The sequence below is a fragment of the Marmota monax genome, unplaced genomic scaffold (genome assembly GCF_021218885.2).
Source record: "Marmota monax isolate L192 unplaced genomic scaffold, Marmota_monax_Labrador192_F-V1.1 WCK01_AAM20220418_F8-fsc00104, whole genome shotgun sequence".
Classification (NCBI taxonomy): Eukaryota; Metazoa; Chordata; class Mammalia; order Rodentia; family Sciuridae; genus Marmota; species Marmota monax.
Window position 1 is genome coordinate 1,888,976 of NW_026693836.1, and position 15,261 is coordinate 1,904,236.

Below are 15,261 nucleotides of genomic sequence, written 5' to 3' on the forward strand. Positions count from 1 at the left end.
GAGAGCATCTTTTCTCTCAACTACCTTGTGATTCGTTACTAGTGGAATTAATATTTAAAGACATTTGTTGCATTGGAAACGATTTGGGCCCTCTTCCCTTTTTAGGTGCTTATTCCAGTTTAAATACTATGACTGCAAAAGGATATATTTGTTTTGTTTTGTTTTGTTGTTTTGTTTTTCTTAACTGGAGCGTAAAAGAATACTAATGTACTTACCCTTTGGTTTCTGTCAGCAAGGCCCACCAGAGAAAATCTGAAATCATGCATTTTTTTTTTTTCTGGAACATTTTCACAGACAGCCAAGCATAGGAACAAATTATATCCTCCCCATATATTTTTTCTTCTCTCTTACACCATGATGAATTTCTTTCTCCAGAGGGAGAAGTGATTTTTTAAAAGGCTTGAACAACATGCTAATCTTTCCTTCTGATAGCCCCTGGTTGAATTACCCCTGAATTTGAAGCATTTACTGATGAAATGATACTTGACATTAACCAGTGTTGTATGGAAATATTTCCAGCACCTGGGGAGAAAATAAAGGAGGGTATTCATAACACTGCCACTGTGTGGCTGAATCTTCCATTTTTCTCAGAATCAATCTGAATTATGCTTGCTTCATGCTGACTGACTTTTCTCCGGAGAGACCACTTTTGGACAACAGAAAGATTTGCACCACTGGAAAAAGTTAGAATTTACAATATTATTATAATAAAAAAGGTTGGGTTTGGCTAATGGTCTGCTTGACTGGTTGGCAGATCAACTGGGGACTTGGTTTGGGAATTTTTTTTTTTTCATTGTGCAGAATGACAGAAGGTGATATATCCCTGTAAATCAAATACCCGGCTTGCTTGTAAAGCCCTGCTTCAATGTGGAGCACAGAGTAGACAGGCAAAATTTCCAGAGAAAGATGAAATATGAAAATTGGCTTTTGATTTTATATCTCTGGGTGGTTTTGATTTGGCAAAGTGCTTTTGGCCTTTGACAAAGTAAAAGTAGATGATGATTTTTTAAAAAATATATGGATTATTCAACAAGATTATTCCCCTTATGTCATTTTTTGTAGCTCACAGAACTGCAAATTCTCTATTTGCTGCTTTTTAAATGGAAAAGAAAATATCATAACCAGGGATGGAGCAGCCCTTTCATTCTTCGGTTGAAATGTATGCATGTGCTCATCTAACCCATGTTGGAGCAATTTCTTTAGGAGTAATGCTTAGCTCGGTTTCAATGAGAGTTCATACACTATGGTGTAATGTAGAGGAAAAGTGATGAACTAGACTCAAGAATCCTGGGGTTTCCACCCCGCCTCCAAAACTTTTCAGGCAACTGTTTGGAAAACAGGAGCTGAAAACTTTCTGTTGTTTAGTAACATTGTATCCTCATATAATTATAGTATATGTTGTAATGTGTCACATTTGTGGTGACACTGGTGTAAACAAACCTCCTGTGCTGCCAGTGGGATAAATATAGCATGTGTGGTTCTGTACAGCATGTCATACTTGATAATGATAGTAAATGACAGAGTGACCAGTTTATGTATTTACCATGCTATCTTTATAGTATTTAGAGTGAACTCCTTCTTTTAAAAGTTAAGTTTTCTGTAAAGGTGGGTGCCCTGTTACACTGGCAGCAGCCTCATGCATCTCATGCAACCCACCTCATGATTGCATTTCTCAGAATGCACCCCATCTTTCAGTGATAGGTGTCTGTATTTACTAAATCCTGAAGACAGACCATGGAGCCTAATTTATAATAGTGAAAATAGATGATAAACAATAAATGGACACTGTGGCTTCATATGCAGATAACAGTTCAGGGCAAATTATTAGAATTGACTATGGATGGGAGATGGGGAAGATTTATTTTGGAGCATATTAAAGGCTCCAGGAAGTTCTAAGTTAAGGAAAGTTAAGAAATCTCTTTACCTTTGTTAAATCAGTATTTTCTAAAGGGATTTTTGTTTATTTGTTTTGTTGCATAGCTGTTCATATCTCATACAATTCGTGTTGTGGAACAGAGTTTGGGAAAGGAGGGACTACTTATTTCCCTAAGATCTTCATGTTTTATGATTATGTTCCTAGTTTCTTGGATCCTCATTTTTGTCTTCTCTCTGGAGCATGCTATAGATAGATTTTGGTGTGTGTTGACTAGCCCATTTTCACTAAAAATTAATTGGATTTTGGCTTTTTAGGGCACTTCTTTAGACACTAGAAAAAGACGGAGGAATAAGACCTAGAACTTTCCTTCAGGAACCTGGCAGTCCAATTGATGACTTAAGAACACACTTAGCAACTTAAACATAAGGAAGGAAGTGCCACAGAGCCATTCACAGAGGTACAATACAATGTGTGTAGCAGAGTTTTCAAAATGCAGTCCCAGGATCAGTGTCTCCTAGGAACCTATTAGAACTATAAATTCTCAGACCCCACCCGAGACTAATAGACTCAGAAACTCTGGGGTGGCCTAGTAATCCAAATTTAACCTGGCCTAGGAAGTTTGTGATGCCCTGTGTAGTTTGAGTCACAGTTAAAGAAGTGGAGCCTACTTTTAGCTGGGAATCTTTGAGATAGCTTCATAGAGTAAAGTTTAGAAGATGATTAAAACTTGTAGAAGCGGATGTGTACAGACCTGGATTCATGAAAGAAGGAAGAGTAATAAAAATGGGAGCTCATAACCCACTTGAATCAAAGTGTGAAATATGATATATCAAGAACTATGTAATGTTTTGAACAGCCAACAATAAAAAATTTTAAAAAAAAACAATGAAATTCACAGTGAATATCTGAGTTTCATTTTTAGCTGTTCCACTGGCACATTGTGTGTGACTTTGTTCCTATCACTTTATTCTCTCAATCTATTTCCTCAGTGGTAAAACTAAGGTGTTGGGCTGGATAGCTTTATGACCCCACTTGGCTATAAAACTCAGTGACTTTATGTGGCTTAGCTAAACATTTCATTATATAATCCGAATAATGGCATGGCATGGATTATTTGTGATCTGAATACCTAGCATATTATTGTATGTGCTGTCCAACTACAATGGTTTTTGTTAAAACATTCACACACACACACACACACACACACACACACTTTTTCTTCGTTTTAGGCAATCATTAGCATGAGCCAGAGAGTACGACTTTATTCCCAAGTGTGTCATACAGACAGTCTATAACTGATTTCAGGAGCAAGGACCCAGAACATAAAGTAGTACCATGAGGATGGTAATTTGAACAGTATCAGAATGGGTTGCTCCAGAATATAGGCTTAGCAGCATCTGGCTGTTCTGGGACTCATCACAAAGAGAAATCTTGTTCAAACTCCCCAGGAATTAAATATCAGGTCTGAAGAGTAGGTCCCTAAAGCTGCTGTAGTTTCCTAAGTTTAAAAGTGTTCTTGCAGGAGTGGGAACAAATTATAGACTGTGGCAATAGCCTGGCATCCATGTCACCATACACAGGACTCCTTTGTGACACTGACTGCAAACCCTGGCATGAGCCTGGCATCTGTGGAAGGGACATTTTGTATCAGGGACAGGGCCCCCAGATTATTTATCCTTAACCTAGGTGTCACTAATTTTCTGTTCTGTGTCTCTGCTTCTGAACACTCAGTTAATGATAATGTCAGTTAATATTTATAGAACATTTACTATGTGCTAGACACTATGCAAAGTCTTCAACAGGACAGTGGGAATTTTACAGATAGAAAAATTGAGAATTAAGAAACTTTAGGTATTTGACCTGGATCACTCAGCCAAACATGGCAAAATTGGGATTCAACTCAAGTTTGTCTGACCTTTGGGACAAATATAGTAACCTTCCTTTGTTTTAACAAAGAAATGACATCTGTTCTTTAATCTTTGATGTGGCTTTTCCTATAGGGAAAGAAATTGTGAAGTGGTTGTGAGTTTCCTTTTGTATAAATCTTCCTTAATGACAATATCCGCTAACAATTATATACCTAATATGTGCCAGAAAGTGTTTTTTAAGTGCTTAAAATTTATTTACTCCACTCTGGTCTGGTAGGCACTGTTGTTTTGATTTTGTAGAAGAAATTAAGTTTCCAAGTTGTGCAGGTAGTAAACAGAAGAGTGTGTTCTAGAACAATGCACTGCCTTCGTGCCTGTGAGGGTCCCACAGCACACACCTGAGCAGACACTACTCTTCCATTTGCAGTATGAACACAAGTCATTTTCATTAGGGAGGGACACCTGGAAGGTGAGATTCCATATGCTGACTTTGTTCTTTTGTTTTGCAATTTGTCATAACCTATTTCCTCAGTAACCTCTTTCTCTCCATAGAAAACCTTTTGATAATATATAAGATAGGAAATATGGAGTGGAAATGGAATAATTTTTTCAGATGTTTTACTCTTCAGAAGTCTCAGCTATTTAAGGAGGCCAGTTTAATGGTAGCAGAAAACAGCTTCACAAGGTTACTAATGCAAGCCCAGACACCTGCAGAGTCAAGGATGTCCCAGACACTTGGCTTCAGTGACTGCTTGTTTTAGTCAGCCTTTCTACCTCTATGTCAAAAACACCTGACAAGAACAACATAGGAGGAAATATAATTTGGGGGTCGTGGTTTTAAAGGTTTTATTCCACAGACAGCCAACTCCATTGCTCTGGGTCCAAGGTGAAACAGAAGACTATGGTGGAAGGGTGTGGCACAGGACATGGCAGTTAAGAAGCAGAAGAGATCCACTCACCAGGGACAAAATATAAACCCCAAAGGTATGCCCCCAGTGACCCACCTCCTCCAGCCACACACAACCTGCCTAAAGCTTACCCCTCAAGTAACTCCAAACAACTTAGTGGATTAATTTCATTGATTAGGTTAAGGCTCTCATACCCTAATCATTTCACCTCTGAAAATGTTTGCATTGTCTAACATATGAGCTGTAGGAGGACACCTCATATCTAAATCATGACACTGCTGTTTCCTGCCCCTGAAGTCTTTGGTATTTATTCATCTCCTGGAAGGAAAAATCTGTGTGCCCTTCTGAGTCCCACACCAAGATCCATCCTAACAGAGAAGGGCAGAATGGGGAAGCACACAAGGGCTGCCTCTGAAAAATAAATGTCTCAAAGATTAATGGCTCGATGATCTCTTTGGAGATTGTATAAAAATTATTGATTATGTTACTAAGTTGTAGAAAATAGGTTCTGAGGCTGGGAACTAAGTGCTTTCTTTAAAATAATCTAGAAGCAGCAGCATAAATCAATGTGCAGAGCATCTCAAACACCGTAAGTATCATATCGGCTTCACAAGCAGCTTGGCTTCGATGTGGGAAAAAAATCTGAACAGTTATCTTGGAAAGCTAAAAAAAAAAAAAAAAAAAAAAAAATACACCAGCTGGGTGTTGTGGTGCACACTTTAATCTCAGCAACTTGGGAGGCTAAGGCAGGAGGATTGCAAGTTCAAAGCCAGCATCAGTAACTTTGCAAGTAACTCCAAACAACTTAGAGAAACCCTGCCACAAAATAAAAAGGGCTTGGATGTGGGATGTGGCTTAGTGGTTAAGAGCCCCTGCGTTCAATTACTGGTAGGAAAAAAAAAAAAGGCATAAAATGGGGTTGTGGCTCAGTGGTCCAGTACTCGCCTAGCACGCTCAAGGCACGGGGTTCAATCCTCAGCACCACAAAACATAATAAATAAAACAAACGTATAAAAAAATTATAATGAAGTCCTAACTTCTAGCACTTGTATATTTCCCATATCAATGGAAAAGGGGCAAGCTACAATAATCTGTGCCAGATAGGCCTTTTTTTCTTATGCAAAAATAAAGATACAAATACTATATGATATTTTTTTGTTTTGTTTTTAACAACTGAATCTGATGAATTCAGTCTTGCTCTCAGTTGTTATTTTGGAGTTAAACTAAATTTTAGTGCACTATCCTATTCATGTATTTAATCATGTTTTGAAATATTTTCAACTTGCCTGTATGACCAGTCATTATGGATAAGAAAAAATGTCAACTGTGTATCTTGCTGAAAGAAAGAAACAGTATGCAGAAGTATCAATTTTTGTATAGTAAAATGAGATTTTTGTTTTCATATTGTGACAACATTCTTTGCTCTGAAGGATTCAAAAAAAGGTCTGTAAAGGTAACTACATCCATAGGAACATTAAATGATTATTCATAAACAGTTAAATACTTAAAGGAGCAAGTAGCACCAGGGGGAGTAATAAAGTGTCAGAACGTGAAAATCACTCCAAACTGACAGTAAAATAGGGCTCTGAAATTGTCACGTGGTTCTGTGGACACCAATACAATTGATGCACTTTACAGCTTGGTGTTAGCTCTGCACCTTGGGAGAACTGAGACCTTTCATACTTAATGGGCCTCTGTTTCCTCACCTGAAAACCCAGGAGATTAGACAAAATGATCTTTAAGGCTCTTTTTAACCTGTATAATTTCCAGATTCTGTTTCCTGAGGTAAAATGTGCTTATTTGGGAGGATTTGGAAACTGTGTATGTTAAAGGCCTCTGGGTCCCTGGTTCATCTGTGCTGCAATGTTCCATTGTTTGTCTCTCCTCTAGCAGGTGCTGTACTGGATGCCAGGAATGGAATGATTCTCAAATGCCATTCTTCTCGTGGGGTTTCCTTCAGCATGGGGTTCAGGGTGGGGTGGTGAGTGAAGTCAGAAAAGTTCAGCTGAACAAAATTTATGGTTGGGTAGGTTTCCCTCTCTGGTTGCTATGGAGTCTGGACTCCTGGGGCAAAATATCAGCAAAACTGCTCTCCAAGGTAGTCTCCACAGCTTAAAATGATGAGTGGGAAATGAGGCAGAAACTGAATTTGTTATTTCCCTGGAGCACTGGGGGTACTCCCAGTGTTTTACTTGGAGAGAGTGTAACCTGGCCTTTGTATCCCCCCGCAAGAGCCTGTCTCACTGCGCTGTCATTCCAGTGAACTAAAAATACCTCCACAGCTTTGGAATATTTTCAGATGATGGAAAAAAGGTATATGGAATATCATTCAACATTCTACTAGTCCTACCTATGATGGGTTAAAAGGGGTCTATCACTCTCATACGTCAGACAAGCATACTGTACAAAATAGGCACCTCCATTGGCAAGGGCCCTGTGGGGTGCTCCATTCTCCCAGGTGGTGCATTCTAACTTACCTCATCCAAAAAACCCCAAAGTATTCTTTTTAAACAAAGTTTCCTCTGAAATGACCAGCATCCCAGTGGTGTCACTCTAGGAACCTTTGGGGCAGCATTGCTAGCCATCTATCTTGGTCTCTGTCCTGGTTTCTTGAGCTGTTTCTGTTTCTCATAGTTATGACATGAGACATTTCCTGAGGAAAGACAGAGGAGCTGCACATGAAGCTGACTTTTTTTTTTTTAAAATAAAGTATTATGTCTTTTCATGTTTGCAAGATTTTCTTCCTTTTTCTACCTGCTACTCAATGTTTTCTAGATGTTTCAGCAGATGACAGCAGCAAAACATATTTCATCCCCAGTTGAAACCAAGCATATGCTCCGAGATTTTCTTTATAAATGAGAGTATCTCATAAGATAGAGCTAGAAAGAAACAGGAAAACCTTAGGGTGGGGATAAGGAATGACCTGAGCTCTAATATAGACTTTGCTACTAGGAAAAGGAGATTTGACATTCTCACTCACAACAAGGCTAAAATATTATTTGCCATGCCAGTCTTGGATTTAAAAATGTTTTCAAAACTACAAAAATAATTTGTGATGTTTAATATGTTAAACTTCTGGAGGGGATAATTTTAGCTTGAAGTCAGTAATTAGAACTAATATAAAACCAGAAAGTAGATAACTAAATAGAGATACTAGATGAATTATATGTTTTGCCATCAATGATATTTGTTGACTGGTTCGATAGAATTTAATTATATCATCTCCATTTCCAGGAGTCTTAATCTTCATTCTCGCTTATTAATAATTTAGAGAGAATGGTGGTGTGGGGAGGAAAAGCATCACTTTTAGAGTGAAAAAGGCTCAAGTTCTGATATTCTGCTTTGCCACTTAGTACCACAGGGATATTTCTTGGGCCAATGACCCAATCAAATAGGGCAACTTCTCTGATCCTCAGTTTTCTTGTGTGAGGTTGAGTTAAATAGTACCTGTTGTTCAGGATTCTTGTGAAGATTAAATATAACCAAGTGGGAAATGGCACAGTGCTTACATTATCATATGTCTGCAGAAGGATTCACTTCTCATGTACTCCATCTATACACCCCTATAGAAGAGGATGAGAAGGGAACTGTCAGGGATGTGGCTGAAGAGTATGAGTTGGTGTAAGAAATCATATTTGGAAACTTCAAAAATATGAGCTATCATACTCATAGACCCAAGCATTCCTCCCCTTCCCATCCAAGCCCCATGTTAGAAATTTGATAGATTTTACTGGTTAAGACAGAAAATTGTTTTTATCTTTTAATCTAATTGGTCATAGAACTATGGACTATCAAAATTTAGTAGTCACTGATGAAAATAATTGAACATAGCTCTTGTACTCAGTAAATTTTTCTTGCAAGAAATTGTTACCTCCTTTGTTCTGAGTAGTGAGTCCACAGAGGGATATTACTTAGGATATGCAGTTCCTTGGGATCATTCATTCTCTCTGCTTTATTACATGGTGGCTTGTTCCTTCTCATGGTGTTGGATTGTATATAAATGTTGATTGTATTAGTAATACTTTGAAATGTTTCATTAAAACACTATAATTATATGTAAGTAATTGTATAACCTCTGATAAACAATATTAATTGAAAAAATTAGAGAATGAAAATATGCCTCCAAATCCTGCAATAGTTAAGCCTTTTAAAATATAAAGATGCAACTGAATATATACACGTTAAAAATAATAGGCTCATTCCATACATACTATTTGAGTACCTTTTTATTTTGCATTATCTTTTACTGTACCTGAAAATATACATCTTTGTAATATTATTTTTAATGACTAGGAAGTATTTTGCTTTATGAAGTTACCATGAGTTGTTTGACTATCAGTTGATAGTCCTTTAGTATCTTTTTAGTTATTTTAAACTGTGCTGTAATGAACATATATATAAATATTCTCCTAGGATAATTATGTAGATGGCAATTCTCAGAAATAAATGTGCTTAAGGCCTCCAATACATATTTCAAATTGACTTTCAGAATATAAGAAATCTTTTACCAATGAACTATGCCCTCAGCAATCTCAAAGTGTCTCCTTAAAAATATTCAAACAAGATGTGGTTAAATCCCCATGTTTTTGAATTCCATATATCTAGTAGTGGTGGGTGAGTTCCTGTTTTTATTAAATGGATATTTGAATGAAAAGATTTTATTATGAAGTTTTCTAATACACTGTTTAACAACAGGTATTTCTTCTTCTTTCTCTCACTCTCTTTCAGGAGAATTTATCTTTTTTTTTTTTCTCTTTCTGCTCCCCCCCACTCCAGGATGGAAGTATGATGTGATGGATATAATTATGGGACTCTGTGTGGGTACACGACCTCCTTCTTCTTGCCTCGTCCTCCTGCTTCTCAAGCTTTTGGCCACTGTATCCCAAGGGCTGCCAGGGACCGGGCCGCTGGGCTTCCACTTCACTCATTCCATTTATAATGCCACAGTGTATGAGAACTCCGCCGCAAGGACCTATGTCAGCAGCCAGAGTAGAATGGGCATCACCTTAATAGATCTGTCCTGGGATATCAAATACAGAATAGTGTCCGGAGACGAGGAAGGCTTTTTCAAAGCAGAGGAAGTCATCATTGCAGATTTCTGTTTCCTCAGAATAAGAACTAAAGGTGGCAATTCTGCCATACTGAATAGGGAAATTCAGGACAATTATTTATTGATTGTAAAAGGTTCTGTCAGAGGAGAGGATTTGGAAGCATGGACCAAAGTAAATATCCAGGTTTTAGATATGAATGATCTGAGGCCCCTGTTTTCACCTACAACCTACTCTGTTACAATAGCAGAAAGCACACCTCTGAGGACTAGTGTCGCCCAGGTGACAGCAACAGATGCAGATATTGGTTCCAATGGAGAATTCTACTACTACTTCAAAAACAAAGTTGATCTCTTTTCAGTTCACCCCACAAGTGGTGTTATCTCTTTAAGTGGACGGCTAAACTATGACGAAAAGAATAGGTACGATCTGGAGATTTTGGCTGTGGACCGGGGAATGAAACTCTACGGTAACAATGGAGTGAGCAGTACTGCCAAGCTTTATGTTCACATTGAACGTATAAATGAACACGCCCCAACAATCCACATTGTCACTCATGTTCCCTATTCATTAGATAGAGAGCCGACGTATGCAGTGGTGACAGTCGATGACCAAGATGAGGGGGCCAACGGAGAGATTGAATCTGTTTCCATTGTGGCTGGGGATCCTTTAGATCAGTTCTTCCTGGCTAAGGAAGGAAAGTGGATGAATGAGTACAAGATTCAGGAGAGGAAGCAAGTTGACTGGGAAAGCTTTGCCTATGGCTACAATCTCACCCTTCAAGCAAAAGACAAAGGGTCACCTCAGAAGTTTTCAGCACTAAAGACAGTTCACATTACCAATCCTAGAAGAGACACTATCGCAGTTAGATTCGAAAAAGAGGTGTACGACGTGAGCATAAGTGAGTTTTCTCCTCCTGGTGTTGTGGTTGCTATAGTAAAATTAAATCCTGAACCTTTAGATGTGGAATATAAGTTATCTCCAAATGAGGATGCAGAGTACTTCAAAATTAATCCTCGGTCAGGTCTGATTGTCACAGCACAGCCACTGAATACTATTAAGAAGGAGGTTTATAAGTTGGAGGTGACAAACAAGGAAGGAGATTTAAAAGCACAAGTTACCATCAGCATCGAAGATGCAAATGACCACACCCCAGAATTTCAGCATCCACTGTATGATACTTTTGTGAACGAAAGTGTTCCCGTGGGAACGAGCATTCTTACTGTTTCAGCTTCTGATAAGGATAAAGGAGAAAATGGGTACATCACCTATAGTATTGCCAGCCTGAATATGTTACCATTTGCCATTAACCAGTTTACAGGTGTTATTAGCACAACTGAAGAATTGGATTTTGAATCCTCTCCTGAAACTTATAGATTCATCGTTAGAGCCTCTGACTGGGGTTCTCCATACCGCCATGAAAGTGAGGTAAATGTGACCATACGAATAGGGAATGTCAATGACAACAACCCTCTCTTTGAAAAAGTGGCTTGCCAGGGAGTTATTTCATATGACTTTCCAGTTGGTGGTCACATCACCGCTGTCTCAGCAATCGATATTGATGAACTTGAACTTGTAAAGTACAAAATCATTTCTGGAAATGAACTTGGCTTCTTTTATTTAAACCCAGACTCTGGTGTTTTACAGCTTAAAAAGTCACTGATGAATTCTGGCATTAAAAATGGTAATTTTGCCCTCAGAATTACAGCAACTGATGGAGAGAATTTTGCAGACCCCATGGCTATTAACATTTCAGTTCTCCATGGGAAAGTGTCTTCAAAGAGCTTCAGCTGCAGAGAAACTCGTGTGGCTCAGAAACTGGCAGAAAAACTACTCATTAAAGCAAAAGCAAATGGGAAATTGAATCTGGAAGATGGATTTCTTGACTTTTATTCAATTAATAGGCAAGGACCACATTTCGACAAGTCTTTTCCTTCTGATGTGGCTGTGAAGGAGGATCTGCCGGTTGGTGCTAACATCCTGAAGATTAAAGCCTATGATGCTGACTCTGGCTTCAATGGAAAGGTGCTATTTACAATATCTGATGGAAATACAGATAGCTGCTTTAATATTGACATGGAGACTGGGCAACTTAAAGTGCTTATGCCTATGGATCGAGAGCACACTGACCTCTATCTCCTTAATATCACTATCTATGACTTAGGTAATCCACAGAAATCATCATGGAGGTTGCTGACCATCAATGTGGAGGATGCTAATGATAACAGCCCAATTTTTCTTCAAGACAGTTACTCAGTTAACATTCTTGAAAGCTCAAGTATTGGTACAGAGATTATTCAAGTGGAAGCCAGAGACAAAGACTTGGGTTCTAATGGTGAAGTGACTTACTCAGTCTTGACAGATACACACCAGTTTGCCATCAATAGCTCAACTGGCATCATTTATGTAGCTGACCAATTGGACAGGGAATCCAAAGCAAACTATTCTTTGAAAATTGAAGCCAGAGACAGGGCAGAAAGTGGTCAGCAGCTGTTTTCAGTGGTCACTCTTAAGGTTTTCTTGGATGATGTCAATGACTGCTCCCCAGCTTTCATTCCAAGTAGCTATAGTGTGAAGGTTCTTGAAGATCTCCCTGTTGGCACTGTCATAGCTTGGCTGGAGACCCATGATCCAGATCTTGGATTGGGGGGTCAGGTGCGTTACTCTTTGGTCAATGACTATAATGGGAGATTTGAAATAGATAAAGCAAGTGGTGCCATTCGCTTGAGCAAAGAGCTTGACTATGAAAAACAGCAGTTCTATAACCTCACTGTTCGGGCCAAAGACAAAGGGAGACCTGTTTCTCTGTCATCTGTTTCCTTTGTTGAAGTGGAAGTGGTGGATGTCAACGAAAACCTACACACACCCTATTTCCCAGACTTTGCTGTTGTTGGATCTGTAAAAGAAAACTCACGCATTGGAACAAGTGTGCTTCAGGTGATTGCCCAGGATGAAGACTCTGGAAGGGACGGAGAGATCCAGTACTCTATCAGGGATGGCAGTGGTCTTGGAAGGTTCAATATCGATGATGAAAGTGGTAAGTTTAATATTTTGTGCCAGAAATGATTTTTCACCTCTTTAAAATCAACATTGGAAGAGGTGTATTTAGACACTCCAATATAATGATAAACGAGTTTGCATTTGGAACAATATAACGCAAAGTAATTTTTCTTCTTAGAACTTATTAGTTTATAAGATCTATTTATACTGTAATAGCCATGATTCCCAATAAAAGTCATGGTTCTATTTTGTTTTGTTTTTTCCTGCTCAACACTACTGCTACTGGGTTATCTTTTGATAAGCATAAGTAATTGTCACCTCTGTTGATTATACTCCTGACCCTCATGAAATGAATAACTCTGATAAAGTAAATTATATTTGAATTGGATTTAAATTAGAAGTGTGAAATGGATTTTCAAATGGATCATATATAGGAATCTTTCTTTTTCCAGCAAGGTTTTGCTGAAGTCACATTGCATTAGTGTCTTGGTCTTTCATGTTTGATGGTTACATCTGGCCCTTGAGTGATAGGGGTTTGGGATTTACACTTTATTTTCTCCACTAATACATAAAGGTGTGCTCCTACAGACATTTTACAACACAACAGAAGATCCATGTTGTGAATTTTATTTATAAACATTTTAAGATTTTATTTGTGAAAATTTATTTTTTTATAGAGCTTTAAAAACACAGGACACAATTGTCCCAATATTTTCATTGCTCCTTACCTGCTTATTTATTCTCAATCTTAGATACAGAAATTTTTTTCAAATACCTGGTATTGTTATTATTTGTCTTTAAATGTACATGTCCCTGGACACATGCTTGTGTCTGCATTCCATTATTAGCGCTGTGCATTTTTCTACTCTGAATAGATTACAGACATCTCAAGGGAGGAGTTGTGTCATCTCTTTTCCTGTATAAATGGCAATATTAGCTCTTTATAGTGTTCAGGGGAAATTTTTATTTATTAACCAATTTTCTACAATATTGAAAGAGTGGTTTTCTCCCTGACTTAGTTCAGGCTGCCATAATGAAATATCATGGTCTGAGTTGCTTAAACAACAGACATTCATTTCCCAGTTCTGGAAGCTGGAAGTCTGAGATCTGTGAGCCTGCCAGGGTCAAGGTGAAGACTTTGTTCTGGGTTTGCAGACTGCTAACTTTTTTTCTGTATCCTTTTAAATGGTAGAGAGGGTGCTTTGGTCTTTTGTTCTTAGAGTGTCACTAATGCCATCATGGAAACCATGCCATCATGACCTCATTTAAACCTAATTACTTCTCAAAGGTCCCACCTTCAAATACCATCACCTTTGGCAGAGGGCACATATCAACATATTACTTTTCAGAGACACAAATATTCAATCTATAATATTGAGACCCAGTGATGATGATGATGTCTAGAACAGGTCTTAGGAAGGTATCATTACAGAGATGCTAATAGTATATTTATAATATTAGAAAAAGGATTTTAAAAACTATATTAAATATTGGGCAGGAAAACAATTTTACATTCCCTTTCAAATTTAAACTATAGCTTTTGTTTGTATAGGTTTTAATAATGGCCAGTGTAAGTTGTAAAATTAATTTCCATATCATAATGAAGGAAAAGTTCAAAGTCAGGAAAATTCAGTCTTTCTGTATGCATATTCTGTGTTTCATTTTTATCTCCTGTTATTTGGCTGGAATATATTTACATCTTTGAAGTACCAATCAAGAAGAGAAGGGAATTAAACTTTACTGAATGCCCACTCTGTGCTAAAACTCCAATTCTACTAATAATGACTTCATTGACACTGTCAGTCTTTTGAGGAAGGTCTTACTTAGTTTCCCCAATAGTGTCATGAGGTAGGATTAATAAGTATCAGCTCATGAACTGAGTTTCCAAGGAGATATGCAACTTAGCACTTAGTTTCAAACATGGGTCTGAGTAGCTGCAGTCTACCATGCTTTCCTTTATCTGAAGACAAGTATGTGTTTCCTTGTGTATTCTCAAGCATACTTAAATTTGGTGTTCTAAAATCTGTAAGGCAATTGAGCATTAAACACTTTTCAAAATACTTACAACACTGGACTCACTGACTGCTGATCTGACCATGGATTCCCCGTTGTTATGGTTTAAATGTAGTGTCCCCAAGAAGCTCACGTGTGAGACAATGCAAGAAGGTTTGGAGGAGAAATGATTAGCCTTAACCTAATCAGTGATTTAGTCCTTGATGGAATTAACTGGGTGGTAACTGGAGGCTGGTGGGATGTAGCTGGAGGAAGTTCATTGGAGGCAGGGCTATGGGGTATATATTTTATATCTGGAGAGTGGACTCTCTCTCTCTCTCTCTCTCTCTCTCTCTCTCTCTCTCTCTCTCTCCTGTCTGATCATCATGTGAGCCACACTCTCCACACATGATATCCTGCCTTACTTAAGCTCTGAGGAATGAAGCCAGCCACTTATGGGCTGAGACCTCTGAAACTCTGAGCCCCTAAATAAACCTTTTCTCCTCTATAGTTTTCTGGTGAGATCTTTTAGTCACAGCAGTTAAAACACTGAGACTATGCAAAAAAAA

The 15,261-nt window shown here is 38.2% G+C and overlaps 1 protein-coding gene across 9 annotated transcripts in view; it reads left to right on the forward strand.

Moving 5' to 3' along the window:
• Positions 1-15,261, forward strand: part of Fat3 (FAT atypical cadherin 3) — a 624,627-nt gene that overhangs the window by 127,021 nt on the left and 482,345 nt on the right. For all 9 annotated transcript variants that reach the window (XM_058584984.1, XM_058584983.1, XM_058584987.1 and 6 more), the window contains one exon: positions 9,429-12,737. In XM_058584984.1, the coding sequence (XP_058440967.1) occupies positions 9,446-12,737 (3,292 nt within the window). In that variant the 5' untranslated portion in view covers positions 9,429-9,445. The remainder of the gene's footprint in view (positions 1-9,428; positions 12,738-15,261) is intronic.